Here is a 26995-nt window from a genome sequence, read left to right as displayed (position 1 = left end):
AAAGCTGCTGTCTCTTACTGTTCCTTTAAGGTTGCTGAAGGGGTGTCTGCAAACAGTCTCATGCTCCTTGATACTGGCTTGCTGCATAAGGCTAATGGCACTCAGTGCTGGGGATCAGCTTTGTACATGGGCTGAGAAAAGCCAATCCACTATTATCAGCTACCCTGTGTATCTCCACTGACAAACACTGCATGGGCCTGTGTCTGTATGTTTGTTTGCTGGAGCGGATTTCAGCATGCATTTTTGCTCTGGAATCTGTTCGGTGTGTCTGCCAAAACAGTACCTGCCAGTGAAGATACACGACCCCCCAGCTCAACCCTGGGGAGGGGATTGTAACTAATGTATCAGTGTTTGCAGATGACAAAAAAAATTGCAGCCCGATTAATTCCAGGATGTGGCATCCTTGCAGCAGGATCTTGTCAAACTGGCAATATGGGCAGCTAAGTGAAAGCTAAGACTCAAATGTAAGGTCATGCACTTGGGAAGTAAAAATATGCAAGCCCCTTATACCCTTAATGGGACTGCACTAGGCAAATCCATAATGGAGAAGGACCTTGGAGCCCTTGTAGATAATAAATGTGGCTGTAGTAAGCTATGCCAGCCAGTAGCTGCAAAGGCAAACAAGGTTTTGAGCTGTATTTAAAGGGGTATAGATTTGCAGGTTGGAGGGGGTCATTCTTTCACGTTACAGAGCACTAGTAAGGTCACATCCAGATTATGCTGGATACTTTTGGTCTCCAATGCTTATACGGGATATTATTAAATGTGCAGATGTATTGTCCAATACATTAGATAACTTCAAAATGGATGGCTTTTTAGCAAGTGAGAAAATACAGGGTTATTGAAGATAGCTCTTAGCAGTTTACAGCATACACTAAAAAGACTGCATTTGTCCATGTGACATTAACACCATGTTCCTTGAGCTCCTGCATGCAGATGCCACAAGAATATTTTAGGCTCATATGAATCCTTCGCTTGTGGCACAAGCAGTTGTTTAGGGTGAAATGTGAAACTCTTTCTGGCATCTAAAGCTGTGAGCTGCAAGTTTTCTTCAAGTAATACTATAATTCATGTTTTTCTAGTTCTATATATACATGCCATAAGGTGAAAGAATCCAAGACATTTAAAAAGCATTTACTATTTCAGAGACTGGGGCTAGCTATTTCTTGACATTCTTAAGCAAGGCCAGTTTTAGGACATGACAGAAAGGCAGAGAGGGTGTTTACAGTAATTGTTGGATAGGTACTTCTATTAACTACATTAGAATTGCACACATTTTTAGGCCAGCACACACAATCAATTGTGGTTCACACAAAGAATTTCTGATTAAAAGTTATTCTGATCTGAGCACACCACTTTTAAAAATGCCCACACAAGTTTAAAATGTTCTCACAAAATATTTTTTTGCGCTCATAGATAAGGAATTAGTGGGATCACTTAGTACTTGGTATTCAGTCTGGTATGGGCCACTGTGGACACCTCCTTCCTAGCTACGGTAAAGATGTAGTAGTTTATAGGACATGCATAGACACAGCATGCAGGTTGTAAACACACACAAACAACTCAAAAGGAAACAAATATAACTTACATCACATATCAGTTTTGAATATCGCAGCATTGCATCCTATTATTAAATAGGCTATACTTAGTCCTGATGGCAGTGGATTAAAACTAGAGATGTAATTTTAGGCCCCTTCCCAACACTGCCAAAAGACCTGTGACTGGATCTCCAAGCCCTGGTAGCTCCACATAATGATGAGTGGTGCATAATCTATCCCTGATGTCTAGCACAGAGAACAGTTTTAGTCATGCATCTTTGACGATGATATTTTCTAATCAGTTCTACTAAGCATGTATACCATTAACACTCGCTATTCACCATCCACAGCTACTCAGTAATAATTTATAGTTAATTTCTTTGACATGCACAAAAAAAAGCTATAGAGAATCCAGCTGTGATGCCTACGGCATGAGGGGTGGATATTAAGCGTAGTGTGAGGAAAGGATGATCGAAACAGACTGGATAATAGCGACTTGCTACCCGGGGAGGAAGGATGAAGATCATAGAATATTGAGACTAAACCAAATAAAATGTGTATTAACAGTTGAAAGGTAGAGAACACAAGATTTTGACAGGTAGGGGGTTGCACCAAAATATTCATAGTCCTGTACATACAAAATATCAGGCCTCCTTTACTCTGTATGTAAAATGGTGAAGGGTTTTTACATGTTTTAAATAATCCCCTACCTATGATTGTCTATGAACTGGGATTGGGATTTACAAAACAAAAAAATCATCTAAAGGACAGGGATTAGGGCAAAAAAGTCACACAATCAGATTATACTTTGCAGTGTGGGGCTGGTGTAATACCTGTGTCTTATCATATGTGCCCTCCACCCTTCTGGATGCCTCCCCCTCCCTTCCTTCTCCATCCTTTTTCTTTTGTCTTTCCCTCTTTCTCTCCTTTCTCCTCCCTCTCTATTTCCCTCTTCCCTTTCTTCCCTTCCCTTTCTCTCACCCTCTCCTCCACCCCCTCCTCCAGCTCTCCAGCACCAATAACAAGCCAGCAGGGAGAAGCAGCAGCAGCTGCAGCTTTACTGAGCGTTCTTCTGCAAGCAGGGGACAGACCCGCTCAGCACCCATCCAGCACCATTGAGACATGGTAAAGCGGGGGAATAATGGAATAGTAAGGGCAAGGCAGAATCGGGTGCTGCTTGGTGCACAGAGAAAGCAGATACCAACAGGGAAAGGAAAGTGATATGGTACAAAGAGAGAGTTCCGCAGGGAGGCAGAACACAGACAGAGATGGAAATAGAGACATAACCTGGGACCCATCCAAAATCTGATACTAGGAGAGAGAGAAATACTGGCATACAAGGAGGGAGGGCACACGCTCACAGTCACATTGACACACTCATCTTCTTATTTCAACAACAGCACAATGACATCCATCCAGAGGACCTGCAGTTTATCTGCAACATCCTGGTAAACATCCACCCCCCCTCCCATACAAAGCCAGGTCTAAAAGCCGCATTCAGCCACTGACACTCACAAATCTATTCACCTTCATAATGACACTAGCATATAAAGGGCATCTTACCTACCAGGTATGTACAAGATGTGGCTTTTTGTACTAGTGTGATATAGGAGAAAGAAGAGTGTATGTGATGTATATGATGCTAGTGAAGGTAAAGCTTGTGAAGAATGAAGAAAAAATAAATGAATGTTTATGTATAAATAATATGGCAGGATATTTTAAAAAAATATTTTTAAATTGGATATTGTATATGCATAATGATCTATTGTGTGTAGGAATCTGTACACACAGAAGAGAAATAAGTTGAGAACAAAATAATACGTAGAAAAAGGTTTAAATGAATAGTATTATGTTCAAAATACAATGCTTGAGGCTATAGTTGTGTACATGGTGTAGTTCAATACAGATGCTATTATATTTTGGTGTTTTTACAGGTAGGCCCACACCGATTTTATAGATAATTTAATATATCTGTGAGCAAATTTTAATGATGTGAAAGGTGTATTTGAATTATTATTGTGGATTTTAGTAATAATGTTTTTACATCTGGGACTATTATAACAAATATGGATTTAACCAATGGTGCAACATAAAATGTTAAATCTGTTGAAGCAAACAAATACCAGTCCTATTCATAGTACATGGGGTTTCAAAGAGATATTACTCTGCTGTTTGGTTATTTATTGAATGCTGTCTTCAGCACAAGTAGCTTGAGATCATAACAAGAAATGGTCCTATTAACTGGTTTCAGGGTGAATAGTAAGAGAAATGAGGGTGGCAGATGAAATGGTTGGGATGGCCTTAAGACAAATAGACATTATTACATCATCCAGTAGATCTAATGGAACAAGTGTGACAAAATGCTATTCAATTTTTTTTACCCCAAAAATATACTGCCAGTCATTAGGGGTCATTTAGATATGCCTGACTGAAAGTGCAAGAGCAATAAGGGACGTAAAATCTCAAGCATCATCAATACTGTATTCATCAAGAAGGTGCAGGTCTTTGCACTCCATTCTGGAGCTTGTTTTTCACACTTCCCACCCTGCCCCATGCTAAGTTAATTACATTGTACTCAATTATTTGCTATATATTGTGTCCATTCGTAGTTCTCATATCTAATCTAGTTTGCATCTTAAATGCTTTTAGTGTACCCAAGACAATTAAGTATTTACTAATAATTGTCAATTTATGCACCCTTAAGTTGGTAATTTTTCACATGATTTGATCAAGTATTTGGAAAGTAAAAATGCACTGAACAAACTGATTTGCCCCTGAGTATTACATATTGAAAGAAGGTACAGGGATAGGATCTAGCATCCAGAAACCCATTATCCAGATAGCTTTCAATTATTGGAAGGCCATCTCCCGATCAACAAGACAACTGATATCCAAAGCTTTTGCGATATCAGTCATCTTGTCAATCTGCCATACACACACCAAATATCAAACAAAATGAGGTTTTGTACAATAATATCGGTAGGCCAGCTATAAAGTCCATTTTAAACAAAAATTTTTTAAAAAAGAATGATTTTTTCCCTTTAAAAATTAAACAGCACCTTGTACTTGATCCTAAGATATAATTAATCCTTATTGGTGGCAAAACAATTCTATTGGGTTTATTTAATGTTTACATGAGTTTTTAAAATATTTAAAGTATGGTCCAAATTATGGAAAGGTCCCTTATGCAGAAAACCATAGGTCCTGAGCAGTCAGGATAATAGGTCCATATATCTGTACAGATATGGGTTCCCTTATCCAAATTACAGACAGGCCTATTTTAAGCAAATAAATTAATTTTTTTTTTTTAAATATTACCTTTTTTCCAGTAATAATAAAAAATTGCCCTGTACTTCATTCTAACTAAGCTGCATGAATCCATAGTGGTGGAAAAAATAAACCTATTGGTTTAATTTTTTTATGTTTAAATTATTTTACTATACCAAAAGGTATAGAAAAATGAGAGAAAGATCCATTATTCAGAAATACCCAGGTCCCATGCTTCCGTATAATAGATTCCATACCTATACTGTCCCTTGCCATTGCACTATGTTTGACTGGTATTCATAAGTGTTACCTTAGAACATATAGTGCACTCACTGGGGGTAATAATAAATAGTTTGGTGCTAATTTGTAAATAAAAAATGCCATTGTAAATTGCTGGCTTGGACTTTCCTCACAAACCAATAGAGGTCATAAGCCAGATATCAAAATTATCTGTCTGTACCTCACAGAGAGCAGTGACTATTTAGTGAGATGAAAGACGGGTTGTTTGTTACTGGAGAAAGTCGTGCAACCCACAAGTGACAAAGTGCCTGAAAATAGCTTATTATTGCTGTAAATGGGAATTGCCACAGATGAAAGACTTCAATCTAATAATGACTTAAAACTGTATAAGAAGGCATTTTCACAGTATTACTTGCAATTCCTTTTTTTTTTACTTTGTGTATCCATCTTTAGGCTGCTGACCTGTAAATCATTTCCCTTTATATATAATGAATATTGTACCCCCTGTTATAATACACAAGTTGTAGGGAGTCATATGACAAGTTACATCACATGAGCACTGATTATAGCTGATGACATCACTAAGCATTGTTTATAAGGATAGAAAACACAACATTTATTTACTTAAAATTTCAGTAATGCGATTTAGCACCTGATAAAATTGCCAGCAGAATAATAACTAGCTGACACATGCACTCTCATCCTGATATGTTTATCCTGGTACATTTAATTTCTCCTGCTGTATGTATAGAACTCACTTCATATGAGAGTTGAGATCAACAAAATGTTATATATATAAATGTATATATATATATATATATATATATAACATTTTATATATGACATGCTTTTAATAACTTGACAATAATAGCACACTTGTTAAAGTACAAGCTTACAGGCATTTCAGCTGTGGTTGCTGCTCTGTATTTAGTACCAAGATGCAAAAAAATCCTATGAACAAACAAGTCTAATTTTGTTTAAACTGTGCTGAATGATGGCCAAACACTGGTATGTAAATCTATTCTTAGCTGGTTTTAACGTAATGTCCAGCAGTGACCTTTCCCCTATTATAAAACCACAAATGCCTGTGATAAATAGAACTGGATTATTATGTGCTGCTTTCTGCAACATTTGCATAGACCATTTTCGCTAACTCAGTGATCAAAAAATCTTTCCAAATATGTAACCTTTATGCACCCATCTTGGATATCCATTAATTTACACAAACCTGCCAAGTTAGTACCAGTACTTACAAAACATATGACACACTGTTTTTGTATTCAATACCCATCAGAAATTGTACTCATTAATAACAAAAGGTAGAAATATTGTATGCCTCTAGATGACAATTGGCCCCCCGTATTTTTAATGCAGATAGATGATAGGAAGATAGAGCTGCAAACTAAATAGATGTATATGCATGAGTATTGTGGCAGTAAATATTTTCATCTCAAGTAGACTGTTAAAGCTGAAATATGTGCCACAATTTCAAAATAAATATGGCAATTTATTAATAACATTATAGAATTCTCCAGTTAATGTTTTGTTGATTTATCTGTAATTTCATTGAAATTCCACAATATCTGGCACGTGCCTTACTTTTGAATACTTTAACATGGCATTATCTAGGACACTCTAATGTTCTTCTAACTATGTTCTTGTTCTTTCAGGAGCATTTTTTTGTGAATTCTGAACCATCTTCCCCTCCAACACAAGAAAGCACGTACAGCTTTGTTTCTGTTGCAGTCTAGCATAAGCAACTTATGGACACAGAGCTACAAGTTTAACAAGTTTAAAAACAGCACTTGCTTGGCTGACTGGACCATGGGCTGATATAATTATATCTGTAGAATTTGAGTAGACAATATTTAATTTTACCAGAGGTGATAATGAAGATGAAAGAGTGTTAGAATGGGTTGGATGCTCATTTTGAGTTGTGGATGTGTCTAGAGTCTAGGTCCTCAAAGAACAATGTCCTAGACTTATACTACCTCTAACACTGTATTCACTATGAGGTATTATTTTGAACTCTCCCAGTTCCTATGGGCCTTCAGTATTTTCTTCGTGGACATGGCAGTGATAAGATCAGTGGCATCCCCCCTGAACTGTCAGACTACCTGTGTGTGTGCCAGTGACATAATTAGCTGCCCCAAAAAGGAACTTTCATTTGTGCCCAGTGGGCTTCCAAACTACACAGCAGTGCTGGATCTCAGTCACAACATAATATCTCGATTGCGGGCAGAGTGGGCTCCAGAACCCTTGAAAAGGCTTCACACGCTGGTTCTCTCACACAACTCTATTAGCTTTGTATCTTCTGAGGCTTTTTTGCTAACCCCTCAGCTGCGTTATCTGGATCTATCCTGTAACAAGCTTAATTCACTGGAGGAGAATGTATTTAGTGCTTTACACAGGCTGGAGGTGCTGCTTCTTTTTCAAAACCAGATTGAACGCATTGACCGTACTGCCTTTGATGATATTACACTCTTGCAGAAGATCTACCTAAGCCACAATCGTGTGACCAGATTCCCACTAGAGCTAGTGAAGGATGGAGAGAAGCTGCCTGAGTTAGTGCTGCTTGACCTTTCCTCCAACAGATTAAAAAATCTTCCAGTGCATCAGCTCAAAATCCTGCCTGCTTGGCTCAGCAATGGGATATACCTACATGGAAATCCACTCACCTGTGACTGTGACCTGTATGGACTTTTTTGGAACTGGCATGTCCGGCAGCTGGCATCTGTCATGGATTTTCAAGAGGAACTGCTGTGCCAACTGTACTCTCAACCGAGACCACCATCACAGACCACCAATGTATTTTTGCTCAACAGAAGTGACGGGCTGAATTGCAGTGTTGTTCGAGAGGCTGGCATGGAAGCATATTTAGGGGAGACTGTTATTTTGAACTGTGATAGTAAACAGAAGAGCGTAAATCAAGTGTGGGTTACACCTAGCAATGAGTGGGTGCAGGCACAACCCAACAGAAGTGCAGGAAACCGCAGTATATCAGTGTTAAGTGATGGCAGTTTGCAGATAAGACCAATTCAAGTGGAAGACAGGGGAACATACACCTGTTATGCACAGGGGGAACTGTTAAATGAAACATTGTATGTTACCCTTACTGTATTTAACTTTACACAGCACGTTCACCAGGATACTCTTAATACAGCTTATACCACACTAGTGGGCTGTATTGCCAGTGTAATCCTTGTATTGATATATCTGTATCTTACACCATGCCGTTGCTGGTGCCGGCCAGGTAATAGGGGACAAGGAGAAGACAGAGAAAGCATCCATTCCTCTGTCCTGAGTGCTACACCCAACCATGAGACCACCAGTGATAAGGCTGCTTTAAGTCGGCATGTTGCATTTCTAGAACCACCTGGAGATTTACATGGCCAGAATGGAAAATTAAAACCTAATGGGTCACAAGAGGTGCCTGTAATAAAGGGTTCACCTTTGCAACCACAAACACCTAACAGAAAGCTCTCAGACCCTGGATCCATAAGTTCAGTGTTCTCAGACACCCCCATAGTGGTGTGAAAAGAAGGGGAAGATTAGCAATCTGAAGGCCACTTAAGCTTTATACAGAGTTTATCTTCTTCCCTTACTGATCTTCTAAATTCTCAGCATGTGCATGTGAGACTGGAACTCCTTGGTTGTGTGGAACAAAGAGAAAATATTAAAGAAAAATGGAAACAAACATGCAAGTACAAAATATAGTCTGAAATCAGATATAAAGAGTAAGGAAAATAGAGAAGGCAAATTGCATTAATGGTCCGAGCTAATACAGTCAAATTATGTGCCATTCACACTGGCAGTAGTAAAGCAAATAGTGTAAAATAATAAATAACACTGATGGCCGAACTAACTTGCCTGAACACAAAATTAATTTAAGTTACAAATGAAGATAACATCATGAGCCAAGTTCTTTTGTCACTGGCTCTCATAACAAATAACAAAACAATATAAACTGTCAGCTTCTTCTGTAGCATTTCATATATAGAGACCCACCCATCCACTGTGCTCTCCTTTTTGGTAAACATTAACAGGCTGCATGTTCAGCTGCCTCATAAACTCATATACAAAAGCCACTGTTAGCAAGTTTTGTATGTAATTATTCTCCTGAATGCTCTTAATGTTCTTTGTTTCTTTATAGACTTCATTGCAGGCAGTGACACACTGACCCCTTCTTTTCCTATTAGCTTGTCTCGTCACCCAAATCTTTAAACCTGGTGTAACTATAACTGTCACTGTGACAAGCCAAGAACAGAACAGGCTAAATCTGCAGCCTTTTCTGTTTGCTTTGACTTCAATAAACCTTGATTTTCTAGGTCACTGTCATATCTAACTGTGATGCACAATATGGAAACTTCCTATCATTAGTATCTTACAGTATATTTATATTGTCACAGCAATTAAAGTAGTACTTTGGAAATATGGTATAACTAAATTCTAAATGTTTTTTGCTGGAAAAAAGCCAAAGCAAACAAAACTTTATATTAAGGCCTTATTTAGAAAGAGTCCAGAAACCACATTAGTAATTGGGCCTTCATAGTTGTGTTATTGCTGCAGTCTTCTATAAAACCTGCAGCAACACAAAACTCAAACCATAATACTAACATCACTATATGCACCTTTTTACAGATGGCTTATAAATAAAGCCAATTCTTACAAAATGAAAAGATGAAAAATTTTGCATTTCAATGTATTCTAAACTGTAACAGGAATATAGATTAATGTATGTGAAAGAATGTTTTAAGATAGTCTAAATATTCTAATGCCAATGTACATTAACATATTTACATTACATTTCTTGTTTTTTCAGTAGCATGGGAAAAACTCCCTTTTGCACTCTGTTTTCTGAGCACTCGTCAGCTGGCTGTTGTAAAAATGCTCATTAATCACTGCAAAGGAAACTTCATATCCCATGGCATTTTAACATCATATTTTGTTAAGGTTCAGAAATACATTCATAAACACAGCACCATCCTGTATGAGAAACATAGCTTTTCTTTATCTTTTTACATTTGGAAGCACCTTCTCCTATTCATGTCTTGTGTTTTTTCCTGACGCTAACCTCTGTTCTATGTTCAAATATAAATAGTTATAAATATATATATATATATAAATATATATAATTATAGATATTATTTTATTTATTTAAGTCAGAATTCTGGCTGCATTGTTATTGTAGACCACATTCTGGAAATAAACATTTCAGTTTATGATTTCCTTGTTCTATCAATTTTTTATTTTCCTATAAATGTTCAGACAAATACATGTTGATCCTTGGAACATATGGTTTAGGGGACATATATATGGTTTCCACCTTCTTAAAATTTACTTACTGGCCAGTGTGGAGAGGGGGGCGGTGATGAAAGAGGGTTGTTAGTAACATAAAAATGGCAGGATTGTCCCACAAGGGGGTGGAGTGTTGATAAAAGAAGGTGTAGTTATGATGTGACAGGTTATGGACAAATGGACAGACTGGGGAAGAGAAAAAGTATGACTGAGATGGATCAGGTGCTTATGTGGGCGGGCCAGGGGCTCACCACAGAAGCATTGCCTGCCCAGTTTGTTTTTTTGGAACACAGATAATGTGATTTGTTTTTCCAGAGCCCACTGTCAGATATCTCATAACTCTAAACAAACATTATATAAATTGCATTGCTATTTTATCAAACCTCACATACCATAAAAATATATCCATAAGGTGGCATACTTCTTCAAAAACTTTACCCAGGTGCACAATAAAAAACATAAAGTTCACTAAAAGATCAGCAACACCGGGAATTTTAGTGAAAAACCAAATGTGTATTCAGTAGGAACATACAGCCAACGTTACATATCGTAACGTTGGCTGTATGTTCCTACTGAATACACATTTGGTTTTTCACTAAAATTCCTGGTGTTGCTGGTCTTTTTGTGAAATATATATACTTATGTGTATAATAGAAAGAGTGCCGTACTCACAGGGACTTGAAACAAAAGAAAAAGTGTTTTTATTGAAAAAATTTATTGAAAAATTGGAATTTTTTCAATAAAAACCCTTTTTCTTTTGAATCAAGTCCCTGTGAGTGCGGCACTCTTTCTATTATATTTTTGTTTTTGACCTGCACCAAGGGCATTTGGACTTGTATTGGGTGTGCTCCACCCTGTGTACTATATATATATATATATATATATATATATATATATATATATATATATATATATATATATATAGTACACATATAGGCCTGTTTTAACAGCATGTTTAAATAAAAGTAACGTTTTAATCTTTTAAAAAATATCCTGGTGTGCACCCAATTTTTGGACTTCTATATATATATATATATATATAGTCTTGTAAAGAATCGGCACTCACCAGTATCGGGGCAACGGCTGGGTGCTGACAAAAATAATGCATCAAACTCAACAGTAGAAAGCACTCACAGCTATAGCATCAATCAAGTCAGTGATTTATTTCAGCATACCATCTACGCGTTTCGATCACCACAGGTTCGTCATCAGGATGATAGACAAGAAGTGAAGTGTCAGGTTAAAAACCTGCAGTATCCAATCAGTGTTTATACATCATTTACCCATTCAATAACATGTGCAAAGTGTAATCAAATACCAAGCACTTAAAAATCCCCATATGATCAAAAATAGAATAATTATCAAACATCTAGACTCATGATAATACATAAACTAGGACATATCCCATATATATCAATGTAGTAAGCCACATGGCAAAGCTCATAGTGAAATATAATTTTAAAACACATATAAGTCAATCTATCAGGACACATGACAAAGTCACATGTCATATCTAAAAATTGAGTTTATTAATATCACCATTAACTTCAATACTCATCTAAACTCATGCTAATACATAAACTAGGACATATCCCATATATATCAATGCAGTAAGCCTCATGGCAAAACTCATAGTGAAATATAATTTTAAAACACATATGAGTCAATCTATCAAGACACATGACAAAGTCACATGTCATGTCTAAAAATTGAGATGATAAATATCACCATTAACTTTAATACTCATAAACATTAACTATTACATACTAATAGGGAAAATAAGTTACCCACCCAAAATTATAATGTGATAAAAACTAACGTGTTGTAAAAAATAATTTCAATTTCATATTGAGATTTAGGAAATGTGAACAAATAAAGGGACAAAAATTGTCCAATACTAATAAAAAATATTTCTTACAATCTTTATAAAGTTAAAAACAGTCACACTTAAAAAAACATTTAAGGAAGTCACTACATAAAGACCAAGAAACATGACCTAGGATAGTGGATGATCAAAATAGCATCAAATATCTTAAATTAGGATCACGCTAATTAACTAACTTCAAATTACATAAACCAATCCTATCTAAAAAAAATTGGTCATAAGGCCATCATATAGGAAATACCCAGGGACACAACAGTCAGTTTATTTTCCCTATATGTAATATTATATATTATATTTCCCTAGTATGTAATAGTTAATGTTTATGAGTATTAAAGTTAATGGTGATATTTATCATCTCAATTTTTAGACATGACGTGATTTTTGTCATGTGTCTTGATTGACTCATATGTGGTTTTTTTTTTGTAACTCATATTTTATTGAAGTTTAGTACAAACAGAGCAGAAAATGTTCGCAGTTTTATACATTATGATAAGAAGTACAAGGTTTTGATAGTTTCAGGAAATACGGTACAGTTTATGCATTTTGGCTGTAAGCGTTCTAACAGTTATCCAGAGTTATTTATGTCATTTGCAAACATGGAGTAGTAGCAACACATGAATTTTCGTTGGGTCGCCTTAATTCCTGAGGGCAGATGTTTAAAAGTATCGTGTGCGAATTATGCATATGAGAGAGGGTCTTTCTCAATAGAAGTTAAGATTAGTAAAAAGAGGTTAACATATATAACTTAGAAAAGAAAAGGAGAAGAAGAAGAAGAAGAAGAAAACAACTATACCAAGTATTGTAACTATATGTCACGTTAGGTATATGGGGTTGGGTTGGTGTGCTTATTCGTTGAGTTATCCTTGTGCCGGTAGGAACAGTTCCCATGGGGTCCAGACCTTGAGAAATTGGGGTACTCTGTTTTGTATGTAAGCAATTCTATATTCAAAATCCATATTGCTATTTATTTTGCGGTAGATCTCTGCCCAGCTGGGTGTGGCAGCTGTTTTCCATTTAGATGCTATTGCTGTTTTTATTATGGTCAGGATGTGATTTGGTAGTTTCTGCTGTGGGTGGGTAAGGCCTTCAATTGGTTTGCCCAGTAAAAATGTAGTAATTTCTTTAATAACCGTGCCATGAAAGAGATTTGTCAGCAGAATTTGGGTTTCATCCCAAAGTGGCTGGATGTGTGGGCAGAACCAGAATATGTGGGGCAGGTCCCCTAGGGTGTTGTTGCATCTCCAACATTGGCTAGGGTTGTTCAGGGAATAGTTTGTGTATTCTGGTGGGGGTGAGGTACCAAAACATCAGTATTTTGTATATATTTTCCTTTTGGTTTGTACAGGTAACAATATTTTTCGCATTATCCCAAATTGAGTTCCAATCCTCCCTTGGGATCTCTGTTCCTAGAACAGCTTCCCATTTCAGTGTGTACTGATGTTTATAACCTTGGGTAGTGAATGGGTCATTGATCATTCTATATATATTTGAGATCAGTCCCCTTTGTGGCAGACCGTTGTAGGCTATACGCTCAAACCCTGTGGGTTGGTTGGTTTTAAAAAACCTGACATATGGTTCTAAGAAATGCCTGAGTTGAAAGTACATATACCAGTGTAATTGTAGTTCTGGAAATTTCTGTTGGAGTACTATAAAATCTAGTGGAGATGTTAGGGCGGAGTCCATAATATCTCTGACCGTAAGTATTGTGGTAGTGCCTTGTACCTTGTTAATGTGAAAGTCACCACTTGGTTGCAATGATGGATTCCCTAGTAGGGCGGTTAGCGGTGAGTGACTCATATGTGTTTTAAAATTATATTTCACTGAGTTTTGCCATGTGGCTTACTACACTGATATATATGGGATATGTCTTAGTTTATGTATTAGCATGAGTTTAGATGAGTTTAGATGAGTACTGAAGTTAATGGTGATATTTATAAACTCAATTTTTAGATATGACGTGACTTTGTCATGTGTCCTGATAGATTGACTTATATGTGTTTTAAAATTATATTTCACTATGAGCTTTGCCATGTGGCTTACTACATTGATATATATGGGATATGTCCTAGTTTATGTATTATCATGAGTTTAGATGAGTATTGAAGTTAATGGTGATATTAATAAACTCAATTTTTAGATGTTTGATAATTATTCTATTTTTGATCATATGGGGATTTTTAAGTGCCTGGTAGTTGATTACACTTTGCACATGTTATTGAATGGGTTAATGTTGTATAAACACTGATTGGATACTGCAGGTTTTTAACCTGACACTTCACTTCCTGTCTATCATCCTGATGACGATCCTGTGGTGATCGAAACGCGTAGATGGTATGCTGAAATAAATCACTGACTTGATTGATGCTTTGGCTGTGAGTGCTTTCTACTGTTGAGTTTGAGATATATATATATATATATATATACACACACACACACACATCGGGAGAGCACCATCACTCGGGTCACAATAGCCTGGGTGCAGGTCCAGGTGAAGAACTAGATACAGCAACGAAGAGATCCGCACTCACAGGACTTATAGAATTAATATGGTGTTTAATGAGAAGACTAATGAGTCTTCTCATTAAACACCATATTAATTCTATAAGTCCTGTGAGTGCGGATCTCTTTGTCGCTGTGTATAAATTTATATAATGCAAAAAATAGCTGCACTCACTTATAAGAGAGAGTGTGTGAGTGCAAAACACAAAAGAGTAAATATACAGTGGCTTGCAAAAGTATTCGGCCCCCTTGAACTTTTCCACATTTTGTCACATTACAGCCACAAACATGAATCAATTTTATTGGAATTCCACGTGAAAGACCAATACAAAGTGGTGTACACGTGAGAAGTGGAACGAAAATCATACATGATTCCAAACATTTTTTACAAATAAATAACTGCAAAGTGGGGTGTGCGTAATTATTCAGCCCCCTGAGTCAATACTTTGTAGAACCACCTTTTGCTGCAATTACAGCTGCCAGTCTTTTAGGGTATGTCTCTACCAGCTTTGCACATCTAGAGACTGAAATCCTTGCCCATTCTTCTTTGCAAAACAGCTCCAGCTCAGTCAGATTAGATGGACAGCGTTTGTGAACAGCAGTTTTCAGATCTTGCCACAGATTCTCGATTGGATTTAGATCTGGACTTTGACTGGGCCATTCTAACACATGGATATGTTTTGTTTTAAACCATTCCATTGTTGCCCTGGCTTTATGTTTAGGGTCGTTGTCCTGCTGGAAGGTGAACCTCCGCCCCAGTCTCAAGTCTTTTGCAGACTCCAAGAGGTTTTCTTCCAAGATTGCCCTGTATTTGGTTCCATCCATCTTCCCATCAACTCTGACCAGCTTCCCTGTCCCTGCTGAAGAGAAGCACCCCCAGAGCATGATGCTGCCGCCACCATATTTGACAGTGGGGATGGTGTGTTCAGAGTGATGTGCAGTGTTAGTTTTCCGCCACACATAGCGCTTTGCATTTTGGCCAAAAAGTTCAACTGACCAGAGCACCTTCTTCCACATGTTTGCTGTGTCCCCCACATGGCTTGTGGCAAACTGCAAATGGGACTTCTTATGGTTTTCTGTTAACAATGGCTTTCTTCTTGCCACTCTTCCATAAAGGCCAACTTTGTGCAGTGCACGACTAATAGTTGTCCTATGGACAGATTCCCCCACCTGAGCTGTAGATCTCTGCAGCTCGTCCAGAGTCACCATGGGCCTCTTGGCTGCATTTCTGATCAGCGCTCTCCTTGTTCGGCCTGTGAGTTTAGGTGGATGGCCTTGTCTTGGTAGGTTTACAGTTGTGCCATACTCCTTCCATTTCTGAATGATCGCTTGAACAGTGCTCCGTGGGATGTTCAAGGCTTTGGAAATCTTTTTGTAGCCTAAGCCTGCTTTAAATTTCTCAATAACTTTATCCCTGACCTGTCTGGTGTGTTCTTTGGACTTCATGGTGTTGTTGCTCCCAATATTCTCTTAGACAACCTCTGAGGCCGTCACAGAGCAGCTGTATTTGTACTGACATTAGATTACACACAGGGGCACTCTATTTAGTCATTAGCACTCATCAGGCAATGTCTATGGGCAACTGACTGCACTCAGACCAAAGGGGGCTGAGTAATTACGCACACCCCACTTTGCAGTTATTTATTTGTAAAAAATGTTTGGAATCATGTATGATTTTTGTTCCACTTCTCACGTGTACACCACTTTGTATTGGTCTTTCACATGGAATTCCAATAAAATTGATTTGTGTTTGTCGCTGTAATGTGACAAAATGTGGAAAAGTTCAAAGGGGCCAAATACTTTTGCAAGCCACTGTAGATTGTCAAATAACATATTTATATATATACAGTATATATATATATATATATATACATTGTATATAAAGATTTTTATTTTCATCTTACAAGAAAACAAGTGCCAAAACAAGTGAAAACCAAACAAACTATCAATAACAAAATAAAAAGGTACATTTGGTTTGTTGTGATCAATGACATTCACCAATAAAGGGAAAGTAGTCACAAATAAAGTATTCTAATTATAAATGGCTATGGAGTTATATAGTTAAGGGAATCACAGTTGAGGGTTTGCATACAGCCAAGGGGATCCATACCTTCTCCAGGTATTATACGTAGATTTGATCAACAGCAGTGTGGTCCTATTAGTACTATTTTCTACTACTCCTGTAATCCACTACTTCAATAAGCACTTTGCAGTCAAAGACTACTGCCAGCATTTTCTTCCTCCACTAATGCTTTTGGAAGATATACACCACTGGAACTTATGTATTTACATTTTCAAGAACAGGGTTTTTCTCTTTAGGTCCATACTATTTTATCAACAGAGTGCTTGTAAAGTTACTGCTTGTCAAAAGAAAAGACAAATAGAGACACACATGCATTTGGCGCAAAAGAATATATACTGGGCCTTCAAATACCTAAATACACCTCCTACATTGCGGAAGTGACATCACGCACAGCATGATGTCACATGCCCCTACATCACGGAAGTGACGTCACATACAGCATGCACATGATGTCACAACCCTACCCCTTACCACCCCAACTTCACCGCTGAATTTCCCAGAATCCCTGCCACAGGCAGCATTGGGCAAGCAGATTAGGGTACACACAGGAAGCATAGGGCAGGCACAATATGGCACACGCAAACAGCATAGGGCATGCAGAGTATGGCACATACAGGCAGCATAGAGCAGGGCAGGCAGAGTATGGCACACACAAGCAGGGTAGAGTAGGGCAGGCAGAGTATAGCACACACACAGGCAGCATATGGCAGGCAGAGTATGGCACAAACAAGCAGGGTAGAGAAGGGCAGATTAGAGTAGGGCAGGCAGAGTATGGCACACACATACACAAAGACAACAGAGTAGGCAGAGTATAGAAGGCAGACTAGGGAAGGACACAGGGAACCCTGTAAAGACTACGCAAGTAACTGATCATGACCACTCCAAGATAAACAGTTTGTACTGTTCTGCATACAGTGACACAATGCTGACACTGTGCCTACAGTCTGAGGTGTGAAGAGGTGAACAGTTCAGGCACCTACAGTCAAAATCTGAGGTCTTACAGGTGTGAACAATGCAGGGGTTTACGGCCTAAATTGGAGGTGTGAATAATGCAGGGACAAGTTAATCTCAGAACTGATACCATTTAAAGCAGTTACACCAGCCAGCCAGATAGGATGGGGGGGCACGAGCGAGCAGTTGGGCAGCACTGATTTAGACAATTTCCAGGATTGATATCTGAAAGGATTTGCCAAGCCGCATCTAAGGTACCATTTACCATTCCTTAATAAACCAGCCACTATAACTAGTACTCATGTTTGTAGCGTTCTAAACCTTTAATGTATTATTTTGCCTTCTGTACTCAAAAATAAAAAAGATGTGATGAGATTCCTGTCAGGGGCTGTATTCCAGTAAGTGCCCTAGCCAGACCCAATGGTAACTCTTTCAAATGCAGTGAACTAAAAACCTGGGTCCCCTCACCACCCTTTCAATTAAATTGTATGGCACAGTTGCCATATGAATTGGTGGGGTCTGTATTCCTGCATGGCCACACCCATAATAATCCAAACCTTCCCCTTGATCCATCCAAACACATGCTCAATCTGTACAAACCCTTCCTTTTTCTGGTAACACACACCCCCTTTTCACAGAATTCTGGGTCCCCAGCATCCATTAGGCCCAATAGGAGTTTGCTTGTCCTTTTTATGGCAGCCCTGTGCATGTTGCTTCATTTGCAGCAGTTTTAGGTTATTAACCAGCTTTGTACACCATTTGGAGGTGATTTGGGTCCTTTCTTCATAGAATTGCTCCAGGTTGTTAGGGTTAGTATAAAAATGCGTGAACACCAAGATTTTCAATACGTGGACTGACAGGTCTTTATTGTAGGATAACCGCCTTCTTCTTGAATTACTCCTTTGCATATTATGCTTCACTGTAGGCATTCGTGTGCCCAGCAAAGCTTTCAGAACCAAAAACAAGTACACCAGGAATGCATAAATACATGTTCGGACATACCATTTTTAGCTCCATTGACATGTAAGTGTCTCAACGAGTTCTGCAGCCTTTCCTTTGTTTTTCTTGGACCGAGCTTTCTGGTGTTTCCCCCTTTTGATGGTATTGTTGAAAAAACATACTTAATTGTGCTTTTAAATTTTAGCATGAATATAACATTAGGTGGAGTGCAATACCATGTTTGAATCAAAGTATTAGGGACAAGTTCTATAGGGCTCATCGAGTAATTAGGAACAAATAATAACTGTGACTGTGATCGGATAGCTACTAAATCCCATAATGACAAATCTGTTAGAACATACTTTAATATCATACTTTGATGGATGGCTAATGGGCAGAAACATATGGAAACTTTCTGTATAAAATAACAGTAAATGAATGAACATTAGGGTTAACCTACAAAAACCATTTACTTACAAAAACAAGTCTACTAAGGAAATGGTAATTGAAATTTGCACTTGCTAACTTGTGAAACTATGTGGAAGAGGTGGTAACTTACAGATAGCACTTAGCATTAACTAGGATGATAGACATCCAAAATGATGCAAAAGGGTTGAGCAGAATTTGAATCCTTACTCTGCGTTAATTGGACTTGCCGCAAGCTGCATAAGTGTAAGAAGGGCCACTCCAGGTAACTTAAAGAGCTGAAATTCTGATTTTAAAGATTTTCCCTTACTTTTTTATAGGGATGCTGCCTTTTTTTGAAGGATTCGGTTACGGCCGAATCCTCTGTCCCGGTCAAACCAAATCCTAATCTTAATTAGCATAAATTAGCATTCGGAAGGGTTAAATGGTGGTGGGGGGGGGTAAATTTTCACCGTGCACTGTGCCAAAAAAGTGGATTCGGTGCATCCCTAATTTTTTTCTATTAGACCAATTATTAGTTGCTTGCGCACTTAAACCAGTTGCATAAATTGAAAGGTCATTGGCTAATTTCTTCCTTGCAATGGCATAGGCAAACAGACTCAGCATATCACAACTCTAACATACTGTTATGTTTTTTCAGCAGCACTCTGTCACATGCATAGGAAGCAGTCAGACTGACAGGTGACAGAGTTGCACCTGTCTGGTTTTGACTCGGCAGCCCAGTTTGCTGAAGGGCTGTCTGGGTCAAAACTGACAAGGCAATCGGCCAATAGCTAATCGCCACAGCATAGCCCCGCCCCTGTGATGTCACATCCCCCTTGCCTGGATCTACGGCCAAAAAGGTGGCAACCCCACAGGAGACACAGCCAATAAGGGTTTAATCTGCTGCCAGCACTATGTGTGACATCATATATCATAGGTGTGGGTTGTGTGTGCTGGGTTTACTTGGATGGGTTGAACTTGATGGACACTGGTCTTTTTTCAACCCTATGTAACTATGTAACTATGTAACTATATAAGGAAGTAAAAACTGTAGTGTTAATAGGGGTCACTGACCCCCCACCCAGCACAGGGTCCATGCAGAAGTGAAGGATCAGCAGATGAATGATTCTGAAGTGAATATCTCTTCAGCTGCACACACATTTTTTTGTCAACTATGTATATGGCAAAGATTGCTCTATTAATGTGAACTGTTAGATTTGTAAATGTTGTTCGTAAATGTTGTACAAAGGCGAACAACCCCTTTAAGTTTAGCTTTCACTTTACTGCACATGTGACTGATTAGTACTTTGGAGTAGAAAGACATATTTACCCATATATACAATATATGGTTTTCTGGCATTCATATTTTGAAAGCTTTAGAAGCTTTTTGAATATCTTCAAAATTGCTGCAAAAGGTGGCTCTAAAAGAATTTTTGTGACGTGATATAAACAGCAAATTTCAGTTATTTTTTTCCCATTCTTTATTTATTAGTAACGTTAAAAATATTTCATATTAAAAACTAAGCAAAACTAGATAATCATTCAAGAGGCTAAAAAATTTTTGCACTTACACATACAGGTTACCACTAAAAATAAAGTGGTGAGTTCCATGAATACTGTTATACTTCAATGTTTATCTAAATCTGGCCCAGCAGCAATGAAGTGTGAAGGATATTTAGAAATCTGTGTGTTTCAAAGCAGTGTGGAATGCCTATACATTGTGTATAATGAATGTCTACTTCTACTCCTAAAGATAATGTGTTCTTGTTGTACAACTCTGTAATGATTGCCAAATCATTTAAACCCTGTATTTAATTGCAAATAGTATAAAGACAACATATTGAAACAGAAAAAATATATTGTTTTCTGAAAAATATGGCAACATGTTTCAACAAAGTTTGGACAGGAGCAGCAAAAAACTTTTTTTGTGAAATGCCTAAAAGAGCATTGTGGGATTTTATCATCTACAGTACATAATATCATTAAAAGATTCAGATAATCTGGAGAAATCTCTGTATGCAAGAGACAAGTCCAAAACCAGTATTGGATGCCCATGATCTTTAGGCCCTCAGGCGGCACTACATTAAAAACCAAAATGATTCTGTAGTGAAAAACACTTCCTGGGTTTAGGAATGCTTCCAAAACCATTGTTTGTGAATACAGCTCATCGCCGCATCCACAAATGCTTCATATCTAAAATTATGGGGAACTACATATTGGCAAACTCTTACCACAAGCTTTTTATAAATGCAAAACCATTTTGGACGTACTAAAAGAGCTGTTGGCACGCGTAATGGAACATGTACATAATGTCCTTAAAAGAAAGGTGAATCACAGTGTGCCACATCACTTCAAGGAACACCACAAATCCAATCCTGTTAATATTAAGTACATGGTTTTGGAGCATAACATTAAAGGGTAAGTAAGCATTTTATCATAAAAGCCCCTAAAAAGACTCTATATAGCCCCCAAAATAACATAGCTTTCTCCCTGCGCTCAGTTTCATGCAATTCTCAAGGGAATTTCAGGCAATATGATTTGTGATTTTGGTACGTAGACTTTCTGTTTGTGAAGCACTTTCATAAGTGCAATTTTTGTGTTTATTCAGTGAGTCAGGCAGTTATGAATGGGCACAGAAAAAACGCTGCTGCTGCACACTGGCTCCTGCTTCTCTCTGCATTCCCAGAATGCTTCTTCTCTGTCAGGCATACCCAAAAGGCTCTCCTCTTCAACTACCCTGTAGTCGAAGAGATAAGGAGAGCTGAACGGGAATAGGAGGCGGGGCATTATGCTGTACCAGGAAGTAACATAGTTAGGTTAAGTTAGGTTGAAAAAAGACATACGTCCATCACGTTCAACCATAATGCCTATATATAACCTGCCTAACTGCTAGTTGATCCAGAGGAAGGCAAAAAAACCCATCTGAAGCCTCTCAAATTTGCCACAGATTGGAAAAAATTCCTTCCTGACTCCAAGATGGCAATCGGACCAGTCCCTGGATCAACTTTCTCTAAGAGTTATGTCCCATAACCCTGTATTCCCTCACTTGCTAAGAATCCATCCAGCCCCTTCTTAAAGCTATATAATGTATCAGCCAGCACGACTGATTCGGGGAGGGAATTCCACAACTTCACAGCTCTCACTGTAAAAAATCCTTTCCGAATATTTAAATGGAACCTCCCTTCTTCTAAACGGAGTGGGTGCCCTCGTGTCCGTTGGAAGGACCTACTGGTAAATAAAACATTAGAGAGGTTATTATATGATCCCCTTATATATTTATACATAGTTATCATGTCACCTCTTAAGCGCCTCTTCTCCAGTTGAAACAGACCCAACTTGGCCAGTCTTTCTTCATAACTGAGACTTTCCATACCCTTTAACAGCTTAGTTGCCCTTCAATTCAATAATGTCCCGTTTGAGCACTGGAGACCAAAACTGAACAGCATATTCTAGATGGGGCCTTACCAGTGCTCTGTAAAGGGGAAGAATAACCCCCTCCTCCCGTGAATCTATACCCCTTTTAATACAGCTCAAAACCTTGTTTGCCCTTGCAGCTGCTGCCTGGCATTGCTTGCTACAGCCAAGTTTATTATCTACAAGGACTTTCTCCATTATGGATTTGCCTAGTGCAGTCCCATTAAGGGTATAAGTGGCTTGCATATTTTTACATCCCAGGTGCATGACCTTACATTTATCCACATTAAATCTCATCTGCCACTTAGCCGCCCAGATTGCCAGTTGGTCAAGATCCTGCTGCAAGGATGCCACATCCTGGATAGAATTGACTGGTCTGCAGAGTTCTGTGTCATCTGCAAACAGTGATACATTACTTATAATACCCTCCCCTAAGTCATTTATGAACAAGTTAAACAAAAGTGGACCCAGTACAGAACCCTGAGGGACCCCACTGAGAACCTTATTCCAAGTAGATAATGTACCATTAACAACCACCCTCTTAACCCGATCCTGTAGCCAGTTTTCTATCCATGAGCAAATGACTTCACTAAGACCAATAGACCTTAGTTTAGAAAGCAGTCCTTTGTGGGTAACAGTATCAAATGCTTTGGCAAAATACAATAGATTATATCTACTGCATCCCCACTGTCCAGCTTCTTACTAACCTCATCATAAAAAGCAATTAAACTGGTCTGACATGACCTGTCCTTCATAAAGCCATGCTGATTACTGCTCAAAATGCCATTCTCCAGTACATAATTTTGTATGTGATCCCTTAACAAGCCTTCAAATAACTTGCCCACCACGGATGTCAAACTTACAGGCCTATAATTGCCAGGCTGAGATCTTACTCCCTTTTTAAATATAGGAATGACATTCGCCTTCTTCCAATCCCTAGGTACCATACCTGATGAAAGTGAGTCTGAAAATATCAGAAACAAGGGCCACTGTAATTCTGCCCCTAGCTCTCTCAGTACCCGAGGGTGTATTCCATCTGGCCCAGGGGCCTTGTTTACATTTATCTTGTGTAACCCTTTAAGCACCATATCCTGTGCCAACCACTGTGTAGTTGGAGCTGAGGCAACAGTGCAGCTATTGGGTGGGACTTGGCACTCTGGCTCATCTACTGTATACACAGAAGAAAAGAACTGGTTAAGCACATCTGCCTTTTCTGTATCCGCTGTAACCATATTGTTATTATAACTCAATGGGGCCACACCCTCAACCTGCATCTTTTTACTATTAATATACTTAAAAAACTTTTGGGGGTTAGTCTTGGCCTCGGCCGCGATGCGCTCCTCATTTTCTATCTTTGTGTTCCGGATTGCTGTTTTACAACACTTGTTATAGTGTTTATATTCATTAAACGCAGCTGCTGTCCCCTCTGACTTATATTTCTTAAAAGCTTTCCTTTTTTTCTCTATTAACTTCTTTACCTCAGAGTTAAGCCACATAAGGTGATTCTTAACACTTCTACTTTTTCTTAATAATGGAATAAATTGAGAACAGTAATGATTTGCCAAAGCATTTGATACCGTTCCCCACAAACGACTGCTTTCTAAGCTAAGGTATATTGGTCTTAGTGAAGTCGTTTGCACATGGATAGAAAACTGGCTATAGGATCGGGTACAGAGGGTGGTTGTTAACGGCACATTCTCTACTTGGAATAAGGTTCTCAGTGGGGTCCCTCAGGGTTCTGTACTGGGTCCACTTTTGTTTAATTTGTTCATAAATGACTTAGGGGAGGGTATTATGAGTAATGTATCAGTGTTTGCAGATGACACAAAACTCTGCAGACCAGTCAATTCTATCCAGGATGTGACATCCCTGCAGCAGGATCTTGACCAACTGGCAATCTGGGCAGCTAAGTGGCAGATGATATTTAATATGGATAAATGTAAGGTCATGCACCTGGGATGTAAAAATATGCAAGCCCCGTATACCCTTAATGGGACTGCACTAGGCAAATCCATAATGGAGAAGGACCTTGGAGTCCTTGTAGATAATAAACTAGGCTGTAGCAAGCAATGCCAGGCAGCAGCTGCAAGGGCAAACAAGGTTTTGAGCTGTATTAAAAGGGGTATACATTCACGGGAGGAGGGGGTTATTCTTCCTCTTTACAGAGCGCTGGTAAGGCCCCATCTAGAATATGCTGTTCAGTTTTGGTCTCCAGTGCTCAAACGGGACATTATTGAGTTAGAGAGGGTCCAGAGAAGGGCAACTAAGCTGGTAAAGGGTATGGAAAGTCTCAGTTATGAAGAAAGACTGGCCAAGTTGGGTCTGTTTACACTGGAGAAGAGGCGCTTAAGAGGTGACATGATAACTAGTAATAAATATATAAAGGGATCATATAATAACCTTTCTAATGTTTTATTTACCAGTAGGTCCTTCCAACCGACACGAGGGCACCCACTCCGTTTAGAAGAAGGGAGGTTCCATTTAAATATTCGGAAAGGATTTTTTACAGTGAGAGCTGTGAAGTTCTGGAATTCACTCAGTCGTACTGGCTGATACATTATATAACTTTAAGAAGGGGCTGGATGGATTCTTAGCAAGTGAGGGAATACAGGGTTATGGGAGATAGCTCTTAGTACAAGTTGATCCAGGGACTGGTCCGATTGCCATCTTGGCGTCAGGAAGGAATTTTTTCCCCTCTGCGGCAAATTAGAGAGGCTTCAGATGGGGTTTTTTGCCTTCCTCTGGATCAACTAGTAGTTAGGCAGGTTATATATAGGCATTATGGTTGAACTTAATGGACGTATGTCTTTTTTCAACCCAACTTACTATGTTACTATGATTTAATATCATTTTAAATTACAACCATTTCTGCTCTTTGTTTTTATCAGAAAACATAATGCCCCAATCTATGCCCTGAAGCGCTGCCCTTAAGAAGCTAAAATTTGCCTTCCTAAAATCCATTGTCTTTGTTGCCCCCATGTAAATTTGTTTCCTACTATGGCTCCAGTCCATATCAGGGTAATTAAAGTCCCCCATTATTATCACTTGCCCCAAACTAGCAGCCTTTTCTATTTGCAACAGGAGCTGAGCCTCCTCCTCTTCGCTTACATTAGGGGGTCTATAGCATACCCCTACAATTTGTTTGGTAGATTCTTTACTATCTGTGAGAAGCTCAACCCATAAGGATTCAGCTCCCTCTGTTACCACCATCACTTCCTCCTTATAATTTGCTTTTAATTCCTGCTTAACGAACAGACACACTCCTTCTCCTTTTCTATTGCCCCTGTCCCTCCGAAACAATGTATAACCCCCAATATTAACTGCCCAGTCATGAGACTCATTCAACCAAGTTTAAGCAACACCAATCACATCATATTTCCGCTCCAACGCCAGTACCTCCAGCTCTCCCATTTTACCAGTCAGACTCCTTGCATTGGTAAACATACATTTAACACTGGTTCCGGCATGAGAATGACGTGTAAACAACTTATGGGCCTCCCTGCCATTATCAGTATCCCGAAGCAAGTCTCCTCCCCCATTTTCCCTTACTATGCCCACTACATCATCTATCCTGTCTACCACAGAATGCACCCTCCCCCCCCACTCCTAGTTTAAAATCTCCTCCAACCCTCTATAGCCATCTTCTCCCCCAAAGCAGCTGCCCCATCATCATTTAGGTGCAGCCCATCCCTGGCAAAGAGCCTGTAGCCGATTGAGAAATCAGCCCAGTTCTGGAGAAACCCAAAGCCTTCCTGCCTGCACCAATCTCTCAGCCACACATTAATCTCCCTAAGCTCCCGCTGCCTTCTTAACGTTGCTCGTGGCACAGGCAATATCTCTGAGAAAATTACCTTGGAAGTCCTCGCCCTCAACTTCTCGCCTAGCTTTTTAAAATCGTTCTTGAGGACTTCCAGCGTCCCAACAATTTGTCCACTCGTTCCACCACATGCCGAACCCTAGCCAGGCCCGGATTTGTGGAGAGGCCACAAAGGCCCGGGCCTAGGGCGGCAAAAGTTTAGGGGCGGCATGCCGCAATTAAATTTTTACATTTTGCTCCTATACGGAGCAATGGGGACCTCTCCCCACTGCTCCGTATGGGAGATGAAATGTATGCGCAGCTGACGCGGAGGGAGGGTTCGCGCATGCTCTTGCTGTGTGGGGGGGCGGGGTTGGCGATTCACGCATGCGCACAGGGGGAGGCCGGAGGGGGCGGCCTCGGGGCGCCCGCGTCACAAATCCGGCGCTGACCCTAGCACCAGGCAAGCAACACACAGTTCGGCATGTAGGGTCTTTGCGACAAATTACCCTATCCACCTTTCTAATAATTGAATCCCCTACAACTATAGCCTACCTTCCCTTCCTAGCACTATTCCCCCCACCTGTATTAGAGGTGCCGGCTCCCAGGGTGCTCTGAGAGTCAGCCTGCTCCATACATGCCAGCTCAGAGCTGTCTTCCCCAGCATCTTCACCTAA

At 39.2% G+C, this 26995-nt stretch overlaps 1 protein-coding gene across 2 annotated transcripts; it reads left to right on the top strand.

Annotated features, from left to right (window-relative positions):
• The first annotated feature begins 2529 nt into the window (after nt 1-2529).
• On the top strand, nt 2530-10272 carry amigo1 (adhesion molecule with Ig-like domain 1). 2 transcript variants are annotated; one of them, XM_018091347.2, is made up of 2 exons: nt 2530-3108; nt 6716-10272. In XM_018091347.2, the coding sequence occupies exon 2, from the start codon at nt 7056-7058 to the stop codon at nt 8580-8582; it is 1527 nt and encodes a 508-aa protein (XP_017946836.1). In that variant the 5' UTR covers nt 2530-3108; nt 6716-7055; the 3' UTR covers nt 8583-10272. The 2 variants fall into 2 exon arrangements, with proteins under 2 accessions (XP_017946836.1, NP_001072528.1); NM_001079060.1 differs by having other exon boundaries at nt 2625-2663; nt 6716-10270.
• Nucleotides 10273-26995: the final 16723 nt, after the last annotated feature.

The sequence above is a fragment of the Xenopus tropicalis genome, chromosome 2 (genome assembly GCF_000004195.4).
Source record: "Xenopus tropicalis strain Nigerian chromosome 2, UCB_Xtro_10.0, whole genome shotgun sequence".
Taxonomy (NCBI): domain Eukaryota; kingdom Metazoa; phylum Chordata; class Amphibia; order Anura; family Pipidae; genus Xenopus; species Xenopus tropicalis.
The sequence above is the reverse complement of the archived record's forward strand: the minus strand, read 5'-3'. Positions and strand labels throughout refer to the sequence as shown.

What these genes read in the sequence shown, in the direction of transcription:
- amigo1 (XM_018091347.2), top strand. Translation starts at nt 7,056, where the DNA reads ATGAGGTATTATTTTGAACTCTCCCAGTTCCTATGGGCCTTCAGTATT.